The sequence below is a fragment of the Sphaeramia orbicularis genome, chromosome 16, assembly GCF_902148855.1.
Source record: "Sphaeramia orbicularis chromosome 16, fSphaOr1.1, whole genome shotgun sequence".
NCBI lineage: Eukaryota > Metazoa > Chordata > Actinopteri > Kurtiformes > Apogonidae > Sphaeramia > Sphaeramia orbicularis.
In genome coordinates this window covers 8,990,737-9,015,169 of record NC_043972.1, presented here as the reverse complement: position 1 = coordinate 9,015,169, position 24,433 = coordinate 8,990,737, and the positions used below count along the sequence as shown (strand labels likewise).

Here is a 24,433-nt window from a genome sequence, read left to right as displayed (position 1 = left end):
GGAATTAATTATTGAACCGAGGGCTTTTCTCTCTCCTTGCAGTCCGCGACACAGATCTATTTATTTTGGAAAAGTCGTTTTGCTCTTAAAAACACACTGTTGGCTGAGAACCCAGTTTACCGCTATCTCACTCTTTCTCCCAGTGTTTTTTTACTCCTCTCAGCTGCACAGCCCCTGAAGGGACATGTGAATAGGTTTAGGCCACGAAATTAATCTGAACACCCCACGACCGGCATCTACCATGGCGCTGGTTAAACAGAAGTAATGCCGCTGCTGTAATGGACTTAAGATGAACTGAGCTGTTAACTCGAGAAGTTTCTCTCACTTCGAGGCGCCACTTTTTTTTCTTTTCACTTGTGCTGTGAATCAGTGTTGTAGCATGTGTTTCCCTCTGAAACACTCATGAGACACATTAAAGATGCACAGATTGTAAAATTCTTGGCCGAAAACAATATAGATGTTACTTTATATTTCTTTATTTAGTTTTTGCTGTTATTTTTTTCTCCTTCACAAATACATTTTTAGTCTCAGTCCTTGTGTCTTGGTATCTATCTGTCTATCTATCTGTCTGTCTGTCTGTCTATCTATCTATCCTTTCTTAAGTGTTTTATCATCATATTTACAAAATTGTCCTCTGCGTTTTCCTTTTTTGGAAGTGAAAATCAGTTATTTTCCTATATTTAATTTACTGATCATTAGTTTTTGCTGTTATTTTTTCTCCTTCACAAATACATTTTTAGTCTCAGTCCTTGTGTCTGTCTATCTATCTATCTATCTATCTATCTATCTATCTATCTATCTATCTATCTATCTATCTATCTATCTATCTATCTATCTATCTATCTATCTATCTATCTATCTATCTATCTATCTATCTATCTATCTATCCATCCATCCATCCATCCATCCATCCATCCATCCATCCATCCATCCATCCATCCATCCATCCATCCATCCATCCATCCATCCATCCTTAAGTGTTTTATCACCATATTTACAAAATTATCCTCTGCATTTTCCTTTTTTTGAAGTGAAAATCAGTTATTTTCCTATATTTAATTCACTGATCATGAAGATGTTCATAAAAACTCACATTAAAGCTGAGGATTATTAGGTCAGAAATGCAAAAAACTGAAGAAAATGTAACTTTATCTGCAAACAGATCATTAAGTGAACATAAACCAAGTGTCTCCATCCACTGTCATTGATCCAACTCCATGGGTTTTACTGGTGAATCAATGTTGTAGAAGATGTCGGTGTTTCCACAGTAACTACGGAGCCTCTGAACATCCAAATGGGTCATATCTGATGACCATGAAAAGATGATAACCCATAAAGAACCAGTGGTACTTTTGTGGCAATTCCCAAAATATTTTTTCTCTATATTTAACCTTTTTTAAGTGATTTATCAACATTTATTGTAATATTATACTCTATCTATATACAGGGGTTGGACAAAATAATGGAAACACCTTAAAAAATCAACAAAATATAATTTAATATGGTGTAGGTCCGCCTTTTGCGGCAATTACAGCCTCAATTCTCCGAGGTATTGATTCATACAACTCGTGAAATGTTTCCAAAGGAATTTTAAGCCATTCTTCAGTTAGAATACCCTCCAACTCTTTTAGAGACGATGGCGGTGGAAATCGACGTCTTATTTGAATCTCTAAAACTGACCATAAATGCTCAATAATGTTGAGGTCTGGGGACTGTGCCGGCCATACGAGATGCTCAACTTCATTAGAATGTTCCTCATGCCATTCTTTAACAATTCTAGCTGTATGGATTGGGGCATTATGATCTTGAGGTGAAGGTGTTTCCATTATTTTGTCCAACCCCTGTACTTAGCGCCATTAACCTCCTAAGACCCAGCTATGGGTTTTCTGTCCACATTTGTGGACAAGAGTTTCACAACTTTATACAAAAAAAAAAGAAAACTGTCCACCACATAGGACATTCCATAAAAACTTTCAAATCTGCATCTGAAAAAACTGTTGCATCATATTACCAATATAGGCACTTATTTAATATAAAACAAAATAAGCTTGTACTTTGCTGACATTTCCTGGGTCTTAGGAAGTTAAAAACATATGGGTCAGAATAATACATATATTTGGAGATATATTAAATTAACTGGTTTGAGGTTACCATCATATTAAAGAGGGAAGCACTGGTCATTAGAGAAGGAATTGTGGACAAATTGTGATCCACTTAACACATTTATTCAGCCACTGAATACAGGTACCCAAAAACTGAAAGTGTCATCATTCAATACGGGGTGTGTCCACCTCTGGCTTCCAAACAAACGCTGCAGCAACGACGCATGGACCTAAATCTCATGATCCTGTCCTGAGGGATCCGATCACTCAGACGACTGATTGTACTGCGATGACAGCGCAGACGGCGAGCCACTTCACCATGACACAGACCTGCTCGTAACATGCCAATGACACGTTCTCTGTTGTATCGTAAGTCATGGCATTTTGAGCTGGCAAAGACATTTGGGCATTTTCTTTGCTGCCTTTATATCAGCTATTGACCACATCTAAAGTTACCAGTCAAGCGTGACTCTGTACAAGAGATTCGACTCAATGTCCGACATTCAGGGATTAGTCCAAACACCAACGTCATGCACGTCGGGAATGAAAAAAATATAACTGTTAAGTGTGTTACTCATCTCGTGAGCAACATATAGAAAATAGGCATCTGAGCAAATCATTTTCTGGAAATTACACCACATTTTTGGACCATGCGTTTTTAATGACGCTAAGTATATATAGTTTTAGCTTTGATTATGGCACACATTCACTGTGGCATTGTTTTGAATGAATGTTTAACCTCCTGAGACCCAGGAAATGTCATCAAAGTACAAGCTTTTTTGTTTTTTTTATTACCTCCGCCAAGGAGGTTATGTTTTTGCCAGGGTTTGTTTGTTTGTCTGTCCGTTAGTGTGCAACATAACTCAAAAAGTTATGGACAGATTTGGATGAAATTTTCAGGGTTTGTTGGAAATGGGATAAGGAAGAAATGATTGAATTTTGGTGGTGATCAGGGGTGGGGGGGCCCACGGGGGGGGCCACTGATCAGCCTTGGCGGAGGTCTGCGCTCTCCGAGTGCTTCTAGTTAAATAAGTGCCTATATTGGAAACATCATGATGCAACAGGTTTTTTTAGATGCAGTTTTTAAAAATTCTATGGAATGTCCTTTGTGGTGGACAGTTTTCTTTTCTTTTTTGTATAAAGTTGTGAAACTCTTGTCCACAAATATGGACAGAAAACCCATAGCTGGGTCTTAGGAGGTTAAGTGATTGCCAATCACGATCAATCAGAATGTTTTTTTTTTACCACATTTCTTCCTCGAGGACGATGGTTTTTCTTCCAGTTTTTCATGTGTTGGACAGTTCTAAACCCAATTTTAGTAGTTTCTGCAATCTTTTTAGATATGTTTTCTCTGATTTGACCCTTCTCAAACAGACTAACATCTTTTCCACGACCACGGAATGTGTATTTCAGTGTGGTTGTTTAAGAAATGACAAGCTACTCATTGCATCAACTGGGGTTAAATGATTTGTTGCCTTAATTATACTTTACTTTTTTTCTTTTGTTCAAGCCAAGTATAGTTTTTAGATGTTACCTGCTTGACAGTTGGAGTCACAGTCGAAACTGTCAAGCAGGTAACATCTAAAAACTATACCTTGTCTGAACAAGAGAAAAAAGAATAGTATAATTACATTAACAGAAGACAAAATAAATGTCATTAGCCTTAACTTGTTGCCAGCTGAAAGATAATCGCCCATGCCGTAATTATTCAATAGGAGGCTCATACCTATTTACTTAGTTAAATCCAGATGGCAACTTTTGTTTTTGGCTAGGCAGTGTATATAAATATTTTTTTTTCAGTAGCTATATACATGTTTGCATATTTAGAGCTTTATATATATATATATATATATATATATATATATATATATATATATATATATATGTATTTTTTTCTTTTTTGTCAATGATAATTTCTTTCCTGCTACTTTTTATAATAGGCCACTTGAATGGAGCAACTGTAACATACAATAATTTCCCCCTGGGATTAATGAAGTATTCTGATTCATCACATTATCTTTGAATGAACGCAGATGAAAACAGAAAAAAATTATTTTAAAAAATCTCTAATTTAACAAAAGAGATCTGCCACTGCCATTGGTGAAAAGACATCTTACATACTAATACTGACATCTGACTGATGTATCCGTGCATCCCTAGAACACAAGCTTGAAGTATTTTGGTTTACTGCTTAAGTAAAAGGGAACTTAACACCTAACCTGTGGCTATATTATGTGTATCACTATGAGCCAATTTTACTAGCTCCATGAGGTGGAGGAATTTTCTCCTAATGCTTATGACGATCAGGTGGATTGGTAAAGTGGATTTCTTAGGCTCTGATGGTAGAGATTAGTGACATGTTTGGTGAGTTTGAGGATTTTTACCTTTGGTTTTCGTGATACAAAGAACAAAAGACACATAAAAAGTCTATTTGGTCTGTTGTTTGGCCATAAATGGTCTCATCTGTTGTAACACCACAAACTATCAAATGTTAGATCTTATCACTCTTCATGGTTACTTGTTTGTCTATTGATAAGGTGTTAAAGATGACAGAGGTGGTCTGATTGTTATGGAACCAACACTTTTCCATAAATAGTTGTTTATCTGGTGAACTGATCCACTTCCCCCATAGGACTCCACTGACTCAGATCAGACTCTGGTGTCCCTGCACAGACCCCAAGGCCATGATGTGGTTTCACCCAGAGATCGGAATCTTTTATCTTTAGTTAGAAAATCACTGACTGGGATTTGATACAGGAGAAGGATATTAGTCTTATTTGAACATGAAAGATTATTATTTTAACCATGGACACAATCCTTTTAGTCACCAAAACTAGAGTTGTATGCAACAATGTGAGCACCTCTGGAAAAACAGCATAATTTGGTGATTATTTTTTTTGTCAGACTATTGGTCTATTTCCAAGGACAAAAAGTGAAAGACTTTAAGCTACTGTAATTTCTGCCAAGGGGAGTCTTACTAAGTGTTCTTATACATGCAACAACTGTGTATTTATTTTTTATTTTTACATTTTTGTTCAATTTCTAAAATAAAAACTCTGTATTTAATGTAGCTGGTGATAGTGTCATGTTTCCTATTTCCTGCAGACTTTGTTTACATCTTTCAATTTAAAGGGCTGGAGAGTTGGCTGGAGAGTCGGCTTGTGACCGAAGGGTCGCCAGTTTGATTCCACGGGCTGGCAAAAGTTGTTGGCTGATGTCCCCTTGAGCAAGGCACTTAACCCCCTATTTGCTCCCTGGGCACCTGCTATGGCAAGCCCACTGGTCCTAATTTGTGGTGTGTTCCTGCATATTCTAGAGATGAGCAGAGGTTGAATTTCAGTGTGTGTTAAAATGTACTGTATACTGACAATAAAGGATCTTAATAAAAAAACAAACAAAAAAATATAAAAAAACAAATCTAAACCATAGCATTACACACATTATTAGTACAACAGTGATTCAAGGCACAGAAAATCCCTGGTGAAATAATATGTTTCTTGTTATGATGACTGCTGATTTTTTGTTTTTTCTTTTTTTAATCTCTATTTTGCAATTAAATTGAAGAAAATAGCTTAATTTTTCGGCCAGACAGCAATAGGGAAACAACAAAATTTGACATCAGTGCCACAGAAAACATCAGAAAATGGAAGCCCACTGCTTTGTATGCACACATGAACATGACTGGGCTGCAGCTCATGGGAATCTGCTGGAGCAGAGTGTAACAATATATGAGCCTCCTCCAAATCTGTACAGCCTTCATTCCATCGCCAAGGCTCACAAAGCAGCACAGCAGCCGTCACAGTGAGCACACAACTGTTTACAAATCCCCAGTTAATAGGATCAGGCCTCATTGACTGGGCCGCTCCGATGTGTCTGATGTAATCTATTAGCTGTATGATAGTCAGTGTCTCAGTCCAATCGATAACCCTGGGCCTCCATATTGCTCCACTGTGGACTGTTACTCCTCTTTAGTGCTGCTTAGAATGCAGGCCTAGTGACTATAAAGTGAGTGTGTGTGTGAGTGTGTGTGTAGACGTTTGTGATCATCTACTTGTCCTTGTGTGTCTGATCATGCACTTGTGTGGATTTCTGAGTTTAAAGCTGAGTGGGTGTGTGATGACGTGTGTGTCCCTGCATGGAAAAGATGTTACAGTTCATAAAGGAGCTATTCTGAATCATTAAGCATATATAGCTGATACTCAGGCAGATGTTAATTGTGTAACACGTTAATGCATGAAAGCATATGGGGATTGCATGCCTTTCTGTTGTGTAATTATGTGGACATTTGTAATATCCAAGCGGCTATACACTGGTGTATTGCTGTATAACGGTGTATATGTGTGCATTAACGCAGCTTTACAGTAGATGTCATGTCCGGAAGTGCGCGTTCGTGCATGTATGTGTGAGCGCATTGTGTTTGTGTGTGTTGAAGTGTGTCTGTAGCTGGTGTAACTGGGTTTCCAATTAAGTTGAACCACAGGCCGGATCAATGCTAGTCCTCTGTGTGCAGGAATGAGCAGCCCTGGGCCCTCAGAGCATGCCCACGAATAATTTATCACTCACACTGGGCCTAGGCAGAGAGCAAGAGGAGGAGGAGGAGGAGGAGGAGGAGGAGGAGGGAAAGGAGGAGGAGGAGGACACAGGGAGTGCAAGGACAAAGTGTCCAGCCCAGGGGAGAGAGCGCAAAAGATGAGCAATCGAGGGGACAGAAAGATAGAGGGTTGAAGAAAGAGGGAGAGATCAGGACCCAGAGGAAAACACTGTCAGCTCCCAATCATTTAGAAGCATCACACTCCACATTTTTTCTAGTAAACAACCATCGAAAATGAAATTCTGCAGGGATTGTAAGCCAAATAATTCTTTTCAACACAATGCGCTGCACATTTGAAAATTCTATAAGTAGTAAACAAAGATGAAAATATCAACATGAGGAAGACGCAGTGAGCAATTTCCCAATAATGACACTATTCTATGGCTGCAGCTCAAAGACAGGCTGTGGTTTCTATATATTTTTTTATTGTTTGCGCTGTGTATTGATTTGAAAGAATCATTTGGCAGTAAAAGTCATTTTTATTAGTTGCATTTAAGTGCAGTTGTCATTTTCCATATTTGTAAGCAAACTCAGTGACCAATGTGTTGTGTCGTTGTAGCACTTGAACTGACTTTACTTACTCACATAAGCCGTTTATCTACATTATTATTTTTAGCAGTGCTGTCAAAAAACCTTCAGATGTTAGGATGGGTATAGGTTTGGGTCAGTGAGCTGTGGTTCGACATGGTGTTCATATTTATGATGCTCATTAATCAAGCATAATACGTCTGATTTATTTTGACAGTAACTTAAGGACCTATCACTAAGAGCAAACCTTGATAGCGAGCAGGACGTAAAGGTGAAGACACACCAACCTGATTTTCAGCGGTCGGATGTTGTCGGGCAGTCTGGCGAGGTCGGTGACATGAATTTAGTTGGTGTGTTCTCTGCGATCGGCCGTCATTAACGCCGTCACCAGTCTTTTCAGCCGATTCAACATGTGTAATCGGCCACTACCCATTGTTCAGTCGGACCAATCTGAATAGTGAGGGGATAGTCCTTAACTAATGAATCACTGAACGAGAAGTTTCCATGTGAATCCAGCTGTGCCAAGGTACTTCACACTATTATTGTCATCTGTAATAGTCCATTCACTGCTCATATCGTATCTGAATGACTGCCAGTCAGTGTTGACTATGGACTTCATTCATTCCATGAAGTGAACACTGTTAGCATTGGTAGCATAGTGCAATTTCTCCTTTAGTTTTTGTCTGCGACATCTTTCTTCTTCCACAAGAAGAAGCCCTAGAGCTGACAACGCCAGTATCTTCCTTATTACTAACTATCCCTTCAACAAGTACAACAACAACAACAACCCCTCTTGACGACTCACCACTCTCTGCTGACAACAATGACTGATGACAGCGAGCGCTACGGTTAGAGAGAAGTTCCGTCATTTTCCGGTTTTACGTCTCGCGCAAACGCAGAACGTACACTGAAGTCGGTTGTCGATTTGGTGTGTTCTTCACACTTTTTTGAGTGTATCTGGGAGACGGGAGATGACTGATTAGTCGGGCTACCTTTTCTGGTGACTATCGGCAGTCGGGTTGGTGTGTCTTTGGCTCAATGTGTTTTTACAAGAGAAGTAAGAGTTCACACCCCACATCATACTTTGTATTTAACCCTGCAAAGCCTGAACCATTACATCATTGACAGAATATACCAGTTCTTTGAAACCGGAGCCTTTATTTTTCCTTCTGAACAACCCCCCAAATTCTTTTTTAAATATCAATTTTCATGTATGAGTTTCAATTTTTGTATCATATTTGATACATCGGGTCTCAATGCTCAAATATTATTATTTTTGAAAAACTAAAACATAATATAACAAACATGTCTAACAAATTGGTAATTCCTTCTCAAAATTGTCAAAATTCAGCCTCCTTCCTCATTAATGACAATCTTGTAGTGTCACTGGAAAGGCCGCTGGTGAACGAATTCCTCCCCCTTGGTGGATTATCTGTGTATTGCGTGTACCTAATTGTATACATCCAAGGTTATTATCGTTAACGAAAACTAAAAAAATGATGAAAACTGGAACTGAAAAAACATTTTCATTAACTGAAATAAATAAAAACTATAATTAAAAGAAAAAACGATAACTAACTGAAACTGTATTGTGTACTTACAAAACTAACTAAAACAGAGAAATATTATGGTCCATCACTTGTCGTCATTTGTCATTCAGACTCGTCTTCTGGTCCCCACTCTGCCTGGAAACATGGAGTCTAAAGTCGACAGAAAGCAGCAGAATCCTGTATGGGATTTATGTGAATACGATGGCGAGGAAGAGAAAATTTGTGAAAAAACTAAAACTAATACTAGAACTAAACTAAAACTAAGCATTTACAAAAAAACGGAAACTAATAAAAACTAGCAAACATACTCTAAAAACTAAATAAAACTGAATTAGAGAAAAAAAAGTCCAAACTAACTAAAACTAAACTATAATGAAAATCCAAAACTATTAGAACCTTGTATACATCAGGTTTTTTTAAGTAAAAAAAAAAAAAAAAAAAATCACACTGATCATGTAGAGAGCTTCAAAACTCATGTATCAAATATGATACGTTTGGCATTATAGGGTTAAGTCCACCATATCCATCACACATGTGCATATTAGGCAGTTTCAAAACATCCAAAACCAAAGCAAAATTCATGTGGACCCATGAAACATCCAGTGGTTCAAAAATACACAAATGTCCCTGAAAGTGTCAGAGTCCAATGTTCCCTTTGTCTCTGTCCTCATTTTGTCTCTATTAATCTCACAGTAGTGAGGTGTGGACTGGTAAGACGCTCCGCATCACCCTGTAAGCTTTTCTTAATGTGCTGCACTCTAAGCCTAAGTGAACCCATTTGGAGCGACTGTGAGCAGACTGAGATTCCTCCCATGTTATCTGAACAAGTGTTACTAATGGGTTTATCAATTAGGCCAAGTCCAATAACTACATGCCTGCCTGCAATCTCCTTTAAATACACTCCAGCAGTGCAGCCTTGATTCTCTGGTTAATGAGAGCATGCGTACACTTACATTGTGTGTGCGGGCAGTTTGTGAATGTAAAGATTTTTCCTTTAATTTTGCATACAGTACTGTGTAAAAGTCTTAGGCCAGGGGTCTCAAACTCATTTTCTTTCAGGGGCCACATTCAGCCCAATTTGATCTGCAGTGGGCCGAACGAGTCAAATAATAGCATAATAAGCTATAAATAATGACAACTCCAAATTGTTGTCTTTGTTTTAAGTGCAAAAAAACCCAATTAAATTATGAAAATACTTTTATAAACGATCAAAAAAAAGTGAATAACCTGAAAAAACTGAAATTTAAATTTTAAAAAATTAAGAAAATTTAGTGCAGTTTTAACAATATTATGCCTCAACTTATTATTTCTACATGTGCATTATGGATTGGATCTATAAAGACACTAAACACTTAGTAAAAGGCAGAAAAAATGTTAAAATTATGCTTAATTTTCTTTAGACATTTCAAGTTGTTCATATTTGTTGAGGTTATTTGCATTTTATTGTTACAGGATAGTTTGTAAATGTAAATACTTCCATAATTTAATGTTATTTTTTGCACAAAAACAGAGAAAAAAAAGAAGTTTGTATTATTTATAGGCATAATGTAAGGTTATTTTTCTCACATCAAAGCAAGAAGAAAATATGGAGTCATTTTTTGTAGTTGTTGTTTTCTGCTGTTATTATTTGACTGTAGATCATATTGGTCTGTATGTAGAACCTGAACTAAAATGAGTTCCACAACCTTGACTGTGGAATTTTTGCCCTTTGCAAATTCATCCCACAGGGCACACTGGAACCTTTGGGGGGCCGCATTTGGCCCCTGGGCCGCATGTTTGACACCCCTGTCTTAGGCCATCTTTAGCTTTGTTGGTTTAGTAAAGTTCTAATGTCCACACATATGCATTTGTCAGTTTCTGTATTTAGATCCAGTCTGGATATATATGAAGTGTGTACAGTAATAAAAACAAAACTTTCAGGGAAAAAACTGCTTCTATAAACCAAAGTGGTCATATTTAACCCATAAAGACCCAAAGAGCCACTGGGAACTAAAATCATCTACCGATATTAAATGTTTAATAACTTCTAATCCATTAAACCTATCAATACATGTAAAAAAAATTGGTGTAAAATGCAGTTTGTCATCTTTTCATGGTCGTCAGATTTGACCCATTTGGACATTGAGAGGCTCCGTAGTTACCGTTGAAACACTGTCATCTTCTACAACATTGATTCACCAGTAAAACTCATGGAGCTGGATCAATGACAGCGGATGGACACACTGGGTTAATGTTCAGTTAATGACAAACTTTGTTGAAAAAGTCACGTTTTCGTCATTTTTACCTGCTTCTGATATTATGACAATTAACTTTAATCTGAGCTTTTATGAATATCTACATGATCAGTAAATTAAATATGGGAAAATACCTGATTTTTATTGAAGAAACTGAAGAAACGTAAAATTCAGAGGATAATGTTATTATAAATGGTGATAAATCACCTAAGACAGGTTAATTTGACCTCCCTCTGCGTTTTTAAGCCTTTTGTTTAGACAATATGAGATTTATGTCATTAAATTTCTGATGTTTTACATCTATTTTTGTGTGTCTTTTAAGGTTCTGCACATATTTCCTGTATGTTCTTGTTGTATCTCAAGAAAAAAGAATGAGAAATATCTGCTCGTTTTCACACTGCAAAAACAACAAAGCTTAAGGTGGAATAAGACTTTTGCAAAGCACTGTATGTCTGTAAGTGTCTTAATAAGAGGACCTTTTTACTGTACAATATTATTTATGGTCATATACACATACATTTACTTAAAAATAGACTTACCTTTGAATATCCAAATACTGAATGCACATGTGCAATGTTAGGCTCTTTTTTTCCCTTTCTTGGTGTATTTATGCATAATTTTCTTTGTCTTATTTCCAAGGAGTGTGGTTGGCTATTTGTACAAACTTGTTAATGTCATTATTATTATTATCATCCATTTTTTACATACTTGTTTACTTTATTTATATTACTTTTTTCCTCTTTCTTTTTCTTCCTTTCAGTGAGCATTATTGATACTACTGACTAATACTTTTCTTCTCAAAAAAAAAAAAAAAAAAAAAAGAACAGTGTACTTTGTACCATTGATGTCCTATATAATATCTTATGAGACTCTTCTGAATAAAAATTTGAATAAAAAAAAAAAAATAAAAAAAAAAAACAGACTTACTTTTCCTTCTTGATTACCACATGACCAAGAAATTGTGTTTTATAGTGGTGCATTAGAGGCAGTATAAGAAAATAGTGCATTTCCCATCTATTTATTTAATCCCTTGAAAATGGGAGGGCTGTACAGGAGTAAACTAGGATGAATAAACAATGTAGCTCCTCCCTGTGTTAGAAGCGAAGATCACCTAAAGTGATAATAGTGAGTTTCATAGCCAACTGAAACCCCTTACCACCTCTGGAGTGTTTGTGACAAACATTAGCACAGGAGGCGCCGTAATCAAGGATATACGTGTGCATGTGTGTGTCTGAGGCTGTAAGATAAAGCCAATTAGAAGGAGCGGATTCGGTTTTCCGTGCACTCTCCTCACTGAGATGACCGGCTGATTACTCCTTTATTCCCCACAGAGAATGCTACATACACTATTCCCTTTATTCACTCAGTGGATACATGCAGAAGGAGAGCGGGAGAAGGAAAGTAAATAAATTATCACAGAAAAGATTTGTTTGGGTGCACAGCTAAGGATACGCTAGACGACCTGTAGGCTGTTTCGTACCTTGAAGCTAGAATGGTCAAATTAATGACGAAATATTCAGTTAGTGATACGTGGTTTAGTTTCTAGAAGACTGTCTCTGGCACAAAAATGCACCAATACCCCAAACAGATCAATGGCAACTGTTTCCAGCTCATGCATATACCACTACTAGTTAAAGATAAGAATATATGTTTAAGTATCTTCCTTTAAATATTAGAAACATTCCAAATAAGAAAGTATTTAAAAAACATGTAAAGTCACTACTCAGGCTTGAGGGTTACTAGCCTTTTTATGTAACCATTTTGGGAATTTTTACTTTCTTTTTCTTATCCTTTCTTTTTTATTGTAACTAAATCTGTGTATGTATTGTAACTGGTTCTGTGTATTGTGATTTTGTATCCTGAACTTTATTATTATTATTATTATTATTATTATTATTATTATTATTATTATTATTATTATTATTATTATTATCATCATCTTTATTTATTTATTTATTTATTTATTTATTTATTTATTTTTAAAGAGGACCCCAGGAAGTGCTGTCAAACGATTATAATTTTTAATCTGATTAATTGCAGGGTTGCTGTGTATTAATTCCGATTAATCACAATTAAACATCATTCATTTTTAATCTATATAAACTGTGTTTCATTTTGCATGAGCAAACAGACTCAAGAAAGAGGGGGAATATATATGCACTTAATGTGTTTGTCACAGCATAAAACTCGGACAAACAGACTGAGAGATAGCGTCTTTCCCAAAGCTATCATAATAAATAACCCAACACAACATCAACAGGATGTCCGCAATAACACTGATGTTCACTGCAATAATCTCATCATATCCTATAACATGTGCAATATCTGTCTAATGTTTACAGTCCTCCATATTATTTTATCTTTTCACACTATTTATCCCATATTTATGTTCTCATGCCATTTGCACTATTTCCAATGTCATTTGCACTACTCTCATGCTAATTTGCACTACTTAATTCTGATTTTTACCTCCGCCAAGGAGGTTATGTTTTTGCCAGGGTTTGTTTGTTTGTTTGTTTGTCTGTCTGTTTGTTTGTCTGTCCGTTAGTGTGCAACATAACTCAAAAAGTTATGGACAGATTTGGATGAAATTTTCAGGGTTTGTTGGAAATGGGATAAGGAAGAACTGATTAAATTTTGGTGGTGATCGGGTGTGGGGGGGCCCACGGGGGGGGCCACTGATCGTTAGTGTGCAACATAACTCAAAAAGTTATGGACAGATTTGGATGAAATTTTCAGGGTTTGTTGGAAATGGGATGAGGAAGAAATGATAAAATTTTGGTGGTGATCGGGGGTGGGGGGGCCCACGGGGGGGGGCACTGATCGTTAGTGTGCAACATAACTCAAAAAGTTATGGACAGATTTGGATGAAATTTTCAGGGTTTGTTGGAAATGGGATAAGGAAGAAATGATAAAATTTTGGTGGTGATCGGGGGTGGGGGGGCCCACGGGGGGGGCCACTGATCAGCCTTGGCGGAGGTCTGCGCTCTCCGAGTGCTTCTAGTTTTATTTTATTTTTACAAACATTCCTAGTTGCTATACTTTTATTTAACATTTTTTCTAATGTAAATAAGTGTGCCTTCTTACTGTTACTTGTCGTGCCTTGTAATTCTTGCACTAAACTGGAGAGCTCTACCTCAATTTTGTTGTACTTGTACAAATAACAATAAAGAGATTCAGATAAGTTGGGTGACATGTTAGCTGAAGTGCTAGCAGAATCCCAGACTAATGTATGCTTCGCGTCAATGTGGTATTTGAAGCTGGAAGTGCTTTAGTGAATAGAAAACTCCCTCCTGCAGAGCGTGTATAATACTTTACGTCGGTCGATTGTTCTGTCATTTGTTTTTTTTGGTACTCATATTTCCCATCCAGACATGCTGTTCAGCATCTTCCATCTTTGTGGGTTGGTTCTGCTGCCTGTCACTACCGGATCAACTGCCCACTTGCACATGCACGACACTAACTCTACTTGGACAAACTGCCCGAAATGCATTGGCAGAGACATTCAGAGTCATTCTACGCAGCAGTTGGGTTAATTGCATTAAAATTTTTAATCAGATTAATCAGGATGATTGATTAATACGCGTTAACGCATTAATTTTGACAGCCCAAATATTTATATAATTTACATTTGCAAACACATTTTCCTTTAGACAGTTCATGGTAAAAGTTTAATGTAGGTGAACTGAAAAACCGAGAGACAGTTTTGTGTTAAAGTGATGGCACAGAATAAAGTTTATAAACGCAGAAAACACAGAAAAACAGTATATGTTGTGTTGTTGAGGACATATACAGTTGTACAAATCTTAGGATTCAATACGGAATCACAGAAACCTCAAATTCCCTCTGAGCAAATGGATAGACAGACTGATGAATGGACATGGAGAAACAGAGATAAAGTGACAGAGCGGCTGACATGGTGATAAAGTGAACAAACAAACAGTCTGAGACAGAAAGACTGACAAACGGGACGAGTGAAGGATTGATTTATCCTGACGGTCTGCTGGACAGGCGTCAAGACGGATGGATGAAGACGGATGGAAACACAGACGGACAGTGCAGCATAATGTGAGAGACAACAAGATGCCGTTAAGGCAGTAAAACGCTGAGGGTTACTGAGTTTTACACGCACAACATCCCACTGTACAATCATAGACACCCTGCAATTTGTGTTATTAGCATAATGCACATGTCAGTTATTTCCTGTGGAAAGAAACGCAACAAAGTACTAGTTTCAGATCTGTACAGTGTGAACTAAAGGGCACTCAGAGAGAAGAGAAACAGCTGCTTCATGTTCTACAATATTATTACACAACTACATCCTAAGTTTTTTTTTTTTTTTGTGAGTTGGTGTCATTAGTTAGTGCAGGGGTGTCAAACATACAGCCCGTGGGCCAAACCACCCCCCCCCCACCCCCCAAAAAAAGGGTCTAACCTGGCCTGTGGAATGAATTTGTGAAATGCAAAAGTTACATTACAGATATTAATCATTTTAGTTCAGGGGCCACATAAAGGCCTGTTCTGATCTCAAGTGGGTTGTACTAGTAAAATACTATCATAATAACCTATAAATAATGACAACTCCAAAGTCTTCCTCTTTGTTTTAGTGTAAAAAAGCAAAATTACATGAAAATGTTTACATTTACAAGACTGAACAACCATGAACCATCTGGAATTTCTTTCATAACACTTACTTTAAGATTATTCTGCCTGTTATTAACAGGGGTGTTAGAAAATGTGGGTTCTGCAACATATCGCAATATTTCATTTCACAATGCTGTATCAATATTAAAAAGTACTGTATCGATATTTTTAGGTATTAATTCAAATGCAGCTATGGTGGAGGTTCATTTTTGTTTTTTGTTTTTCTTTATTTTCTTATATCTTATTTATTATTCTTTAACACTCTTTTATTAAATAATGGTTACTTGAAGCATCCTAAAAGCACTTTTTACTGTCTGAGAGGCAGATGTTAGTTCCTTTGGTGGGACTGCACAAAAATAATGTTATGATGGTAGTTCTGAACTAACAGAATGTGAACATTTGAACAGGATCTTAAACTGTAATGTCTGTAAAACGTAATTTAAGTTTTAACACAGGAAAATGTTGTGATATAGCATTAGATCCTGTTGTGATCAAATAAAAATGTGTTTAGTATTTGTGCAGATTTCTGGTGTAATTCAATTCTTCCAGGAAATAATCATTTTAAAAAAAGAAACAAACAAAATATTGCCTTTTTAACAGTATCATAATATATTGTGATATATCGTATTGTGATCCTAGTATTGTGAATTGTATGGTATCGCCAGATTCTTGACAATACACACCCCTAGTTATTAAATGTATGGTGTATTTGTAGATCTACTGTGATCTGCAAGTTGTAATGAAGATGTGTCAATGATAAGCTAAGGCATAATGTTGCGTAATAGAGATTTCAGGTTCTTTATGATATTCAGATTTTTTTAAAGGATAGTTTGTAGATGTAAACATTTTCATTTAATTTTTTTTCCCACTGTAAAACATAGGGAAATGTTTGGAATTGACATTAGTCATAAGCTATTACCCCACCCTCTGAAGGAGAGGCAAGGGATATGGTTTTTGGTTCAGTATGTTTCTTTGTTTGTTAACACTTTAGCAGCAACACTATTGGGTCAATTCATACCAAACTGAGTTTATATTGCCAGTGACCCAGAATAGAAGTCTTGATAATTAAAGGAGCTGCATGAAAGAATTATGCTCCAAGTAATCATAAAATGGCACTGAATGTCACCAGACATTAAGGAATCACGTTCATTTCAAATACTGATATCACTGACAGTAGTAGTCCAGCCCGCACTGCGGTCTCACCCCACCTGGACGGGGTGAAGAGACTCTGCCTATATTTATACCGGTGTAGGACTCTTCGCTTGCCATGGTAACTCCTTGTATTAAACGCTCATGCTGGATCTGGCAACCTCTAGTCTGGGGGGAGGGGGAGGGGATACCACGCTCTAAAGTATTTTGAATGTGATTGCAGTACCAGTTTTGGCTACAATCCTACATATGACTCCTTTAATGTGTTAAAAAGTTGCTGTTCCCATTGTAACTTCTACATCAACTTGGGGTTTTCCATTGTTGCAGAAAGTGACAAACCAATCCCAGCATCCACCTCTTTTGTACAAACTCAGCCTAAAAATTTAATGGCTGAATCTTCCACCAAAGTTTTATGAAAATCAGAGCAGTACTTCTTGCATAAATCCTATTAAGTGAGTGATCATATAACCCTGTTAAACTACAATCTGCTTAATATTTTATAATGAAAAGTTTAAGCACCATTTTACCAACATTTTTTTTGTTACGAGCATAACATTTATTAATCTAGGCAGATTAATCAGAGAGGTGTTGTCTAATCAAGAGGAGACTAATTTGTACATGATAATAATAAAATAAACTACATAACATGTTTAAGGGTGTATATATATTATTTCTACTGAGTGTTTAGAATAAAGAGCTGTGAAGTTCTGCCAAAGATGCCAGTGTCTTGGACTGTAGAGATATGAAGAGAATTTAATTCCAGCGGCTGGGGGATTTATGTGACCACTACAGGGAGTAGTGAGTCATTCTGCCGGTCTCCCATGGTGAGGAAAACTAATGCCATGGGTGCAGATGGGATAAGAATCTGCTACGAAACAACTGTCAGAGTCACAGAAATGAAATGATAAAAAATAGAAGCATCGTTCTCCCCACTGGACACAGCTCGAAATGAGAAGAATGGAGTTTGATGCTGAAATGGCAGCTATTCTTCTGCATAGGTGAGTTTGATTCTAAGGCTTATGAAGGAATAAAGTTATTATGGGATGTTCTTATCTATGCTAAGTTGCTGTTTGTTGATCCACGGTTCAGACTAAACTGTGACAGTTCTGACCTTGATTGTTGGATTCCAAACAGATCTTTAGTGCAGCTATTGAAAACACAAACTGTACGGAAAACAGAAGTGAAATAGGGATTTATTGTGGCTGTTTTCTGTCTACGAACAGAGCTAAACTAACAAAGCTACGACTAGGGGTGTGTATTGGCAAGAATCTGACGATATGATACAAATCACAATACTAGGATCATTATACGATATATCACGATATATCATGATACTGTTAAAAAGGCAATTTTTTTTTTTTTTTTTTTAATGATTTCTTTCCTTGAAGAATTGAATTACACCAGAAATATGCACAAATACTAAACACATTTTTATATGATTATAACAGGATCTAATACTATATCACAAAATGTTCCTGTGTTCAAACGGAAATTATGTTTTACAGACATTACAGTTTAAGATCCTGTTCAAATGTTCATATTCTATTAGTTCAGAACTAACATCAGAACATTATTTTAGTACAATCCCAACAAAGGAACTAACATTATTTAATAAAAGAGTGTTAAATTATAATAAATAAAATATAAACAGAAAAGAAAAACAAAAAACAAAAATGAAAGTCCACAATATCTGCATTTGAATAAATACCTAAAAATATTGATACAGTACTTTTTAATATCGATACAGTATTGTGAAATGAAATATCGCGATATATTGCAGAACCGATATTTTCTTACACCCCTAGCTATGACTGGAACACTCTACAAAACACCGTCAAACTCACTGTCCTCACATCTCTCACTGCTTTTAAACAAAACCTGCAGCAAATTTCAGCTGGCTGTTGTATCTGTTGAGTATGTGTCTCCCACATGTTTCACTGTTATTGTTGCAATGTACTTATTTATTAACTGTTTGTTTCTGTATATTGTATAACCTTGTTTTTACTTCTAGCACCCCCACCCCGACCCCTCAAGGAGCCATTACTCTTTGATCAGGCTGGATTTGTAAATAAGAATCTGTTCTTAATTGCTTGCCTGAGTAAATAAAGGTTAAATAAATAAAATAAAATAAATAATGTAAACTACCAGCTGTTGCAACACTTGAACATTATTAAAAAAAAAAACAAAACAAAAAAACTGTCAGGTACCACCACTGCCATTTTCTCAAAAAATACAACTTGCTAAGCTTGGAAAGCTTTAGTGAGCTATGTTTTCGCAAGTTAATTTTCACTTGTACAAACAACTCAGCCCCTGAACCACTCAGTCGATTTGTTGAGAGACAAAACAGTAACAGAGTCACCAGAAGCTCCTCAAACCTAAATTGCAAAATCCCATTCTGCAAGACAACTTTGGGACAGTCATCCTTCTCCTGTAGGAGTATTAAACTGTGGAACTCACTGCCATCAGAAATAAAATCCATCTCAGAGTTTAAGATCTTCACCACCAGAACCAAAACCTGATTAAAGACAAAACACAACTGTTCTCATCTGTAAATATTGTGTATATTGTGTGAGAGAGTGAGTGAATGAATGAATACCTCATATCATATAAATGCATCACTGGATTATTGAATGGTATGATTGTTTTAAATGCTGTATATTTTGGTGTCAGAATGTGGAATTCTTCACAATGGAAGAGAAGAGCTGTACAAATATTTTTCCGTTTCAGAGGTTATATAAGGAGCGAATAGAGAAGCTTTATAAAAGTATGTAATGAAATAATTTTACTTATGGATTTTGGGTTTGTTTTATTTTCACTGACTATCATGTAAACTTTTTGCTGTAATAACTATAACGGCAATTTATCTGATATAAGCGGATGTTTCAAGAAAGGGGCAGGTATTGCAAGTTTTCTTCATCCTGCTCCTTTCCAATCATTTAGATTGGAATGAATAAATAAAAATGAATGAATGAATGAAATATTGTACTGCAATGTTGTGGAAGAGCCCAACCGGGGACTGAAGTTGAGAATTAGCACAAGCTATAAACTCTACATGCATCACATCAGCTGCAACTATGTTTGATTGCATTGTCCCTGTCAAATAAATAAATAAATAAATACATAAATGAATAAAATAAGATACTGTTATTTTGAGCAACTATTAAAATCAGTATCTATGAGTTTTGGTTTGAAGAAGAAACTTGATGATCCTATAATACAAATGTGAGGGAACAATAAGCTTTATACTTTATTCAGCAAGTGATAAAGTCTGTAGATACATAGTGTTAATTCGTTGGTGGTTTTGATAATCCTAAGTGTGTTATAACAACAGACTGCCCCCTAATGGTGAGAGATGGAATATCAATACTACATATAACTGCATCATGGTTGGGTGAAGAGTTTGTAGATTCTCAAACATTAACTTAATCATAAAAAACTGAACTGATTGTCTTAAAATATATATTTAGCCTTGTTTTTACCAGCATCTGTAAAGTCAACTAAAGCCGTGAAAAAGTTCCACGTGAAACTCCTTCAAGAATATCATGCAAACTCTGCCAGGTAAAGCCACCATATAAGAAAAAGACAAAGTTGTGAATATCATGAATGGAGCTCTGTCTCTCTTTGTGTGGGTGCATGAAGGTGGAAGGAGTAATCTTATGGGGGTCCTGATCCAAGTAAAACACTGATGTGCTACCGTGTTTGTGGCTGCTATTTATGGGGAAAGCGGTTCCTTTCTGATGAATGAAGAGGGAGGGGAGAAAAAAAAAAAAGCTCCTTTGCGTCTTTGAGAGTATAGTGCAATGTATGTGTATATTTGTGTGAAATGTGGGAAGAAAGAGCGAGACACAGAATGAGCAAGTGTGAGAAACAGAGAAGGAGGGAGAGAGCCAGAAAGATATACAGACAGAGAGAGAGAAGCGAGCTCCATAAAGACGTGAGCGGAATGCTGCCGATCCGCCAGAGAGAGGTGATATATAGTTTAGTCAGTAGCAGTGGGTCACGACAAAGCCTTTAACAGTAATGTCCTGGGAGTCGCCTCGCCCAAGGGACCTGCGCTCCATTTTACAGCCAAGCGACTGAGACTGAGACGCTGTGGCATGACAGCTGGAGCAGTAAAGTCAGCCTCTAGTACCATCCATAACATGAAGGAGACGTACACACCGCTGATACCACCACAAAACACCAGGCCCGAGGCCACACCGACAGCTGGCGAGCTAAGAGGGATGAAGAAAAAGGGAGCTTGGGAAATGGTAGAAAGACTAGACAAAGGAGGTAGAGCGGGGGAAAGAGCAGAGAGAGATATATTTGCAGGCTCAGACAAAGACAGGAAGAAAAGGCGAGGAGAGGAAGATGATCTACGTTAAAGGAGGGACTTAAGACAAACAAAGAGCAAGAGGTGGAGAAGAGGAAGGAAGGGGCAGAATATCAATGTAGAAATGAAATTAAACGCCATAGACGAGAGAATCGGCCGTGGAATTATTCAAATATTTAAAGTCAGCGCAAAAATTAACAGTTTAGAGTCATTGGAATAAAAAATACTTGGTCATGTTCAACTCTAACTGTATTCTGGTCTTGGAATTTCAGGTGTGACCATTGACCCCTGCCCTTTTATCGGACTTTTTGGCGTACCATTAGAAGATCTTACTCTACAAATGCCACAATTAAATATTATTGCCTACTTCCTTCCTTTTAGTGTGGCGACTCATTCTTTTAAACTGGAAGAATGACAAACCCCCCTCCTTTGGCAGACGGATATGTTTTTCCTTAAAACTGAAAAGATTTGATACACATTGAAAGGATCAATGGGGAAGTTTAATGTGGTATAGCATCTTTTTATTTCTTATGTAGAACAGCTGATAATGCACCTTAACCCTGGATAATGTGTGGTGTGTACAAAGTGATTGGGTAATTATGTAGTGGAACCCTTTATTTTTTTAAATTTATTTTGTGGCCTCTTATACCTCAGCTATATGTCTCAGTGTTTGTCTTACTTTTTGTATGTTTGAAAGACTTAACAAAAATACATTGATAAAAAAAAATAAAAAACACATGGACGTTGCAGATTTAGCTTCATAAAAGTGTTATGTAATTTAGAATTAGACTACTAAATGATTATACATTGCTAGAAAAATATGATAGTTTATACCAGGGGTGTCAAACATAGGGTCCGTGGGCCAAAACCAGCCCGCGAAAGGGTCCAAAAATGGCTTGTGAGCCCATGACTTTATGAAATGCAAAAATTATACTTAAGATATTAACAATCAGTGATGTCAAAATCATGTTAGTTAAGGGGTCACATACAGACCAATATGATGTACCTATAATTAATAACAACCCCAAATTTTCCTTGGTTTAATGTGAAAAAAGTAAAATTACATGAAAATATTTACATTTACAAACTATCCTTTCATATAACCTGAACAAATATGAACCACATGAAATGTCTTAAGAAAAATAAGTGCAATTTGAACAATATAATAGATCCAATGTGATCTGTAACTTGTGTTAATAATAAGCTGAGACATAATATTGTTAAAATTGCAATTATTTTTCTTGAGAAATATGAAGTTGTTCATAATTTCATAATGTAATTTAACTTTTTTCACACTAAACCAAGAGAAAATTTTGGATGTATAATTATTTATAGGATATTATGTTATTATTATTATTATTATTATTATTATTATTATTATCCTTTGATGCCACTGGTTTATACAGACCCATGTAGACATATAGATTTTATGTACTGTGCTATCAAATTAAAGTTAGAGAAAGACTGATGCTGTTTTACTGCAGAAAACTGGAAGATGTCTGCATTACAGAACTGAACAAAAGACTGAGACTTTCAGATGTTCATGTATTTAAGGCAGTAAAGGAAGGATCAAAAAGTTACTTAAAACTTAGAATAGTAGAAGCAGAAGTAGTAGAAGAGTAAGTCTATTTATAAAGAATAAAAACTAAATGTGAAGAGGCTTTAGAGGTGATATTATGCATTAAGAAGCAAAGGGGATAATGGGAAATGCTGAAAAGATTGTCAATAATAACAAAAAAACAACAAAAATAAGGATGTAAAAGTAACTGTACATAACACTGAAGTGTCAGTGAGCAACAAACCAGACCACGTATTGTATTTAATGAAGCATACAGTGACTCACTTTGCCTCCAAGACCAGAGCCAGGATCCCTGCAGCAATTGGAGCAGCGCTGGATGTTCCTGAGAAGTGTGTGACACAGCCATCGCCCATGTTTGTAACAGTGATCTGGAGGAATTACAAACCACATCATTTACATTACAACATATAGATAAATGATGTCTGTATTCTATCAGTGAATGTGTGTGCATGTCAGATGTGAGCTACACTATTATATTCCCCCTGATTCACGTGGGAGATTCCTGAAAAAAACGGTTCAGCTTTGCAGCAAATTAATCCAGAGAAGTTCACAGCTAACGTGGCAGCAGCAGGTTTTTTTCAGTCCTAATAGGGATCAACACAACTTTACAGTGATAGTAATTAAAAGACTGACTTGTCGGGTCTGACCACCTCCTAATATGAGCTGGAAAAGGGCAGGCATCTCAGCAGCAAAGGTGATATGACACTGATAAAATTGGCCTTTCTGTTTCTGTAGCCCTGGAGTTAGCACCGTGCTTCTTCCTAGCTCTTCACTGTTACCTCCGCCATCAACACCTCGGCTTCTTCCTCTGCCTTTCTCAGTCGGTACAGCCGCACTTTACCTCCAATTAACACTCGTTTGCTTGTGTGTGTCTGTGTGTGTGTGTCTGTGTGTGTGCGTGCCCAGCAGTCACCTAGGTCATTTGGCAGGCCTCTATAAATATCACACCACTGGCTGCTCTTTAACAGGCTTCTCACAGCGCACATGAGCCAAAGAGCGAGGCTGCTGGCACACACTCACACATACACGCTCTCATTAATGATAAACACTGTTGTTAGATGTGTTAGGCTGTACATGCACACTAACCAGAGGTAGTGAGTCTCCCATGCTGGCCCCTGTCAGAGTGACGGCCATAACCCCAGGGCAAGGCTCGCCAAAGTAGGCGGGCTTCCCCGTGTGAGTGACGGCGCCGATGGCAATGTTGTAGATAGAGTTAACGTAACCGTCTGCACCGCAGTGGTCATGGTTCATTCCACCATTACCTGCCGCCCACACAAAGATGCTGCCCTTCCCACCTCGACCCTGGAAACACAAACAGAGGGACGTCAGAGGGGAAGAACGAGTGGATTTCACCAAGAACGTTCTCAAGTTACAGCGAGAAGAGCCTTATATACGAAGAAATCAAGTGTGTATATGTACATCACATCAGGAGACAGCAGTGAATAGTCGCAGGAAAAAGGAAATCAGACATTTTTCAGTAAATTTTGTGCTGTTTCTGTTTTTTTCTGAGCCAGTAACATTCATATATTACGCTTTTATGCATTGTTTTTGATCATACTCCCATGGTAAAAGACATTTCTGTTTTATATTAATTCAGGTCTTTTTGTATATGTGTCAATATGATGAAATCTGTAGACCAGGGGTGTCAAACTCATTTTAGTTCAGGGGCCACATTCAGCCCAGTATGATCTCAAGCGGGCCGGACCAGTCAAAAAACAGTGAAAAAAGTAAAATTATGTCATGA

General features: G+C 36.9%; 1 protein-coding gene across 4 annotated transcripts in view; it reads right to left on the bottom strand.

The window, feature by feature from the left end:
• The window catches only part of LOC115436361 (endoprotease bli-like), a 313,286-nt gene that overhangs the window by 92,430 nt on the left and 196,423 nt on the right, over positions 1–24,433 (bottom strand). For all 4 annotated transcript variants that reach the window (XR_003937806.1, XM_030159218.1, XM_030159217.1 and 1 more), the window contains 2 exons: positions 23,776–23,991; positions 22,954–23,057 (listed from right to left, as the gene is read on the bottom strand). Coding sequence is in view for 3 of the 4 variants with exons in the window: in XM_030159218.1 (XP_030015078.1) it covers positions 22,954–23,057; positions 23,776–23,991 (320 nt within the window). In the remaining variant the exon portion in view is untranslated. The remainder of the gene's footprint in view (positions 1–22,953; positions 23,058–23,775; positions 23,992–24,433) is intronic.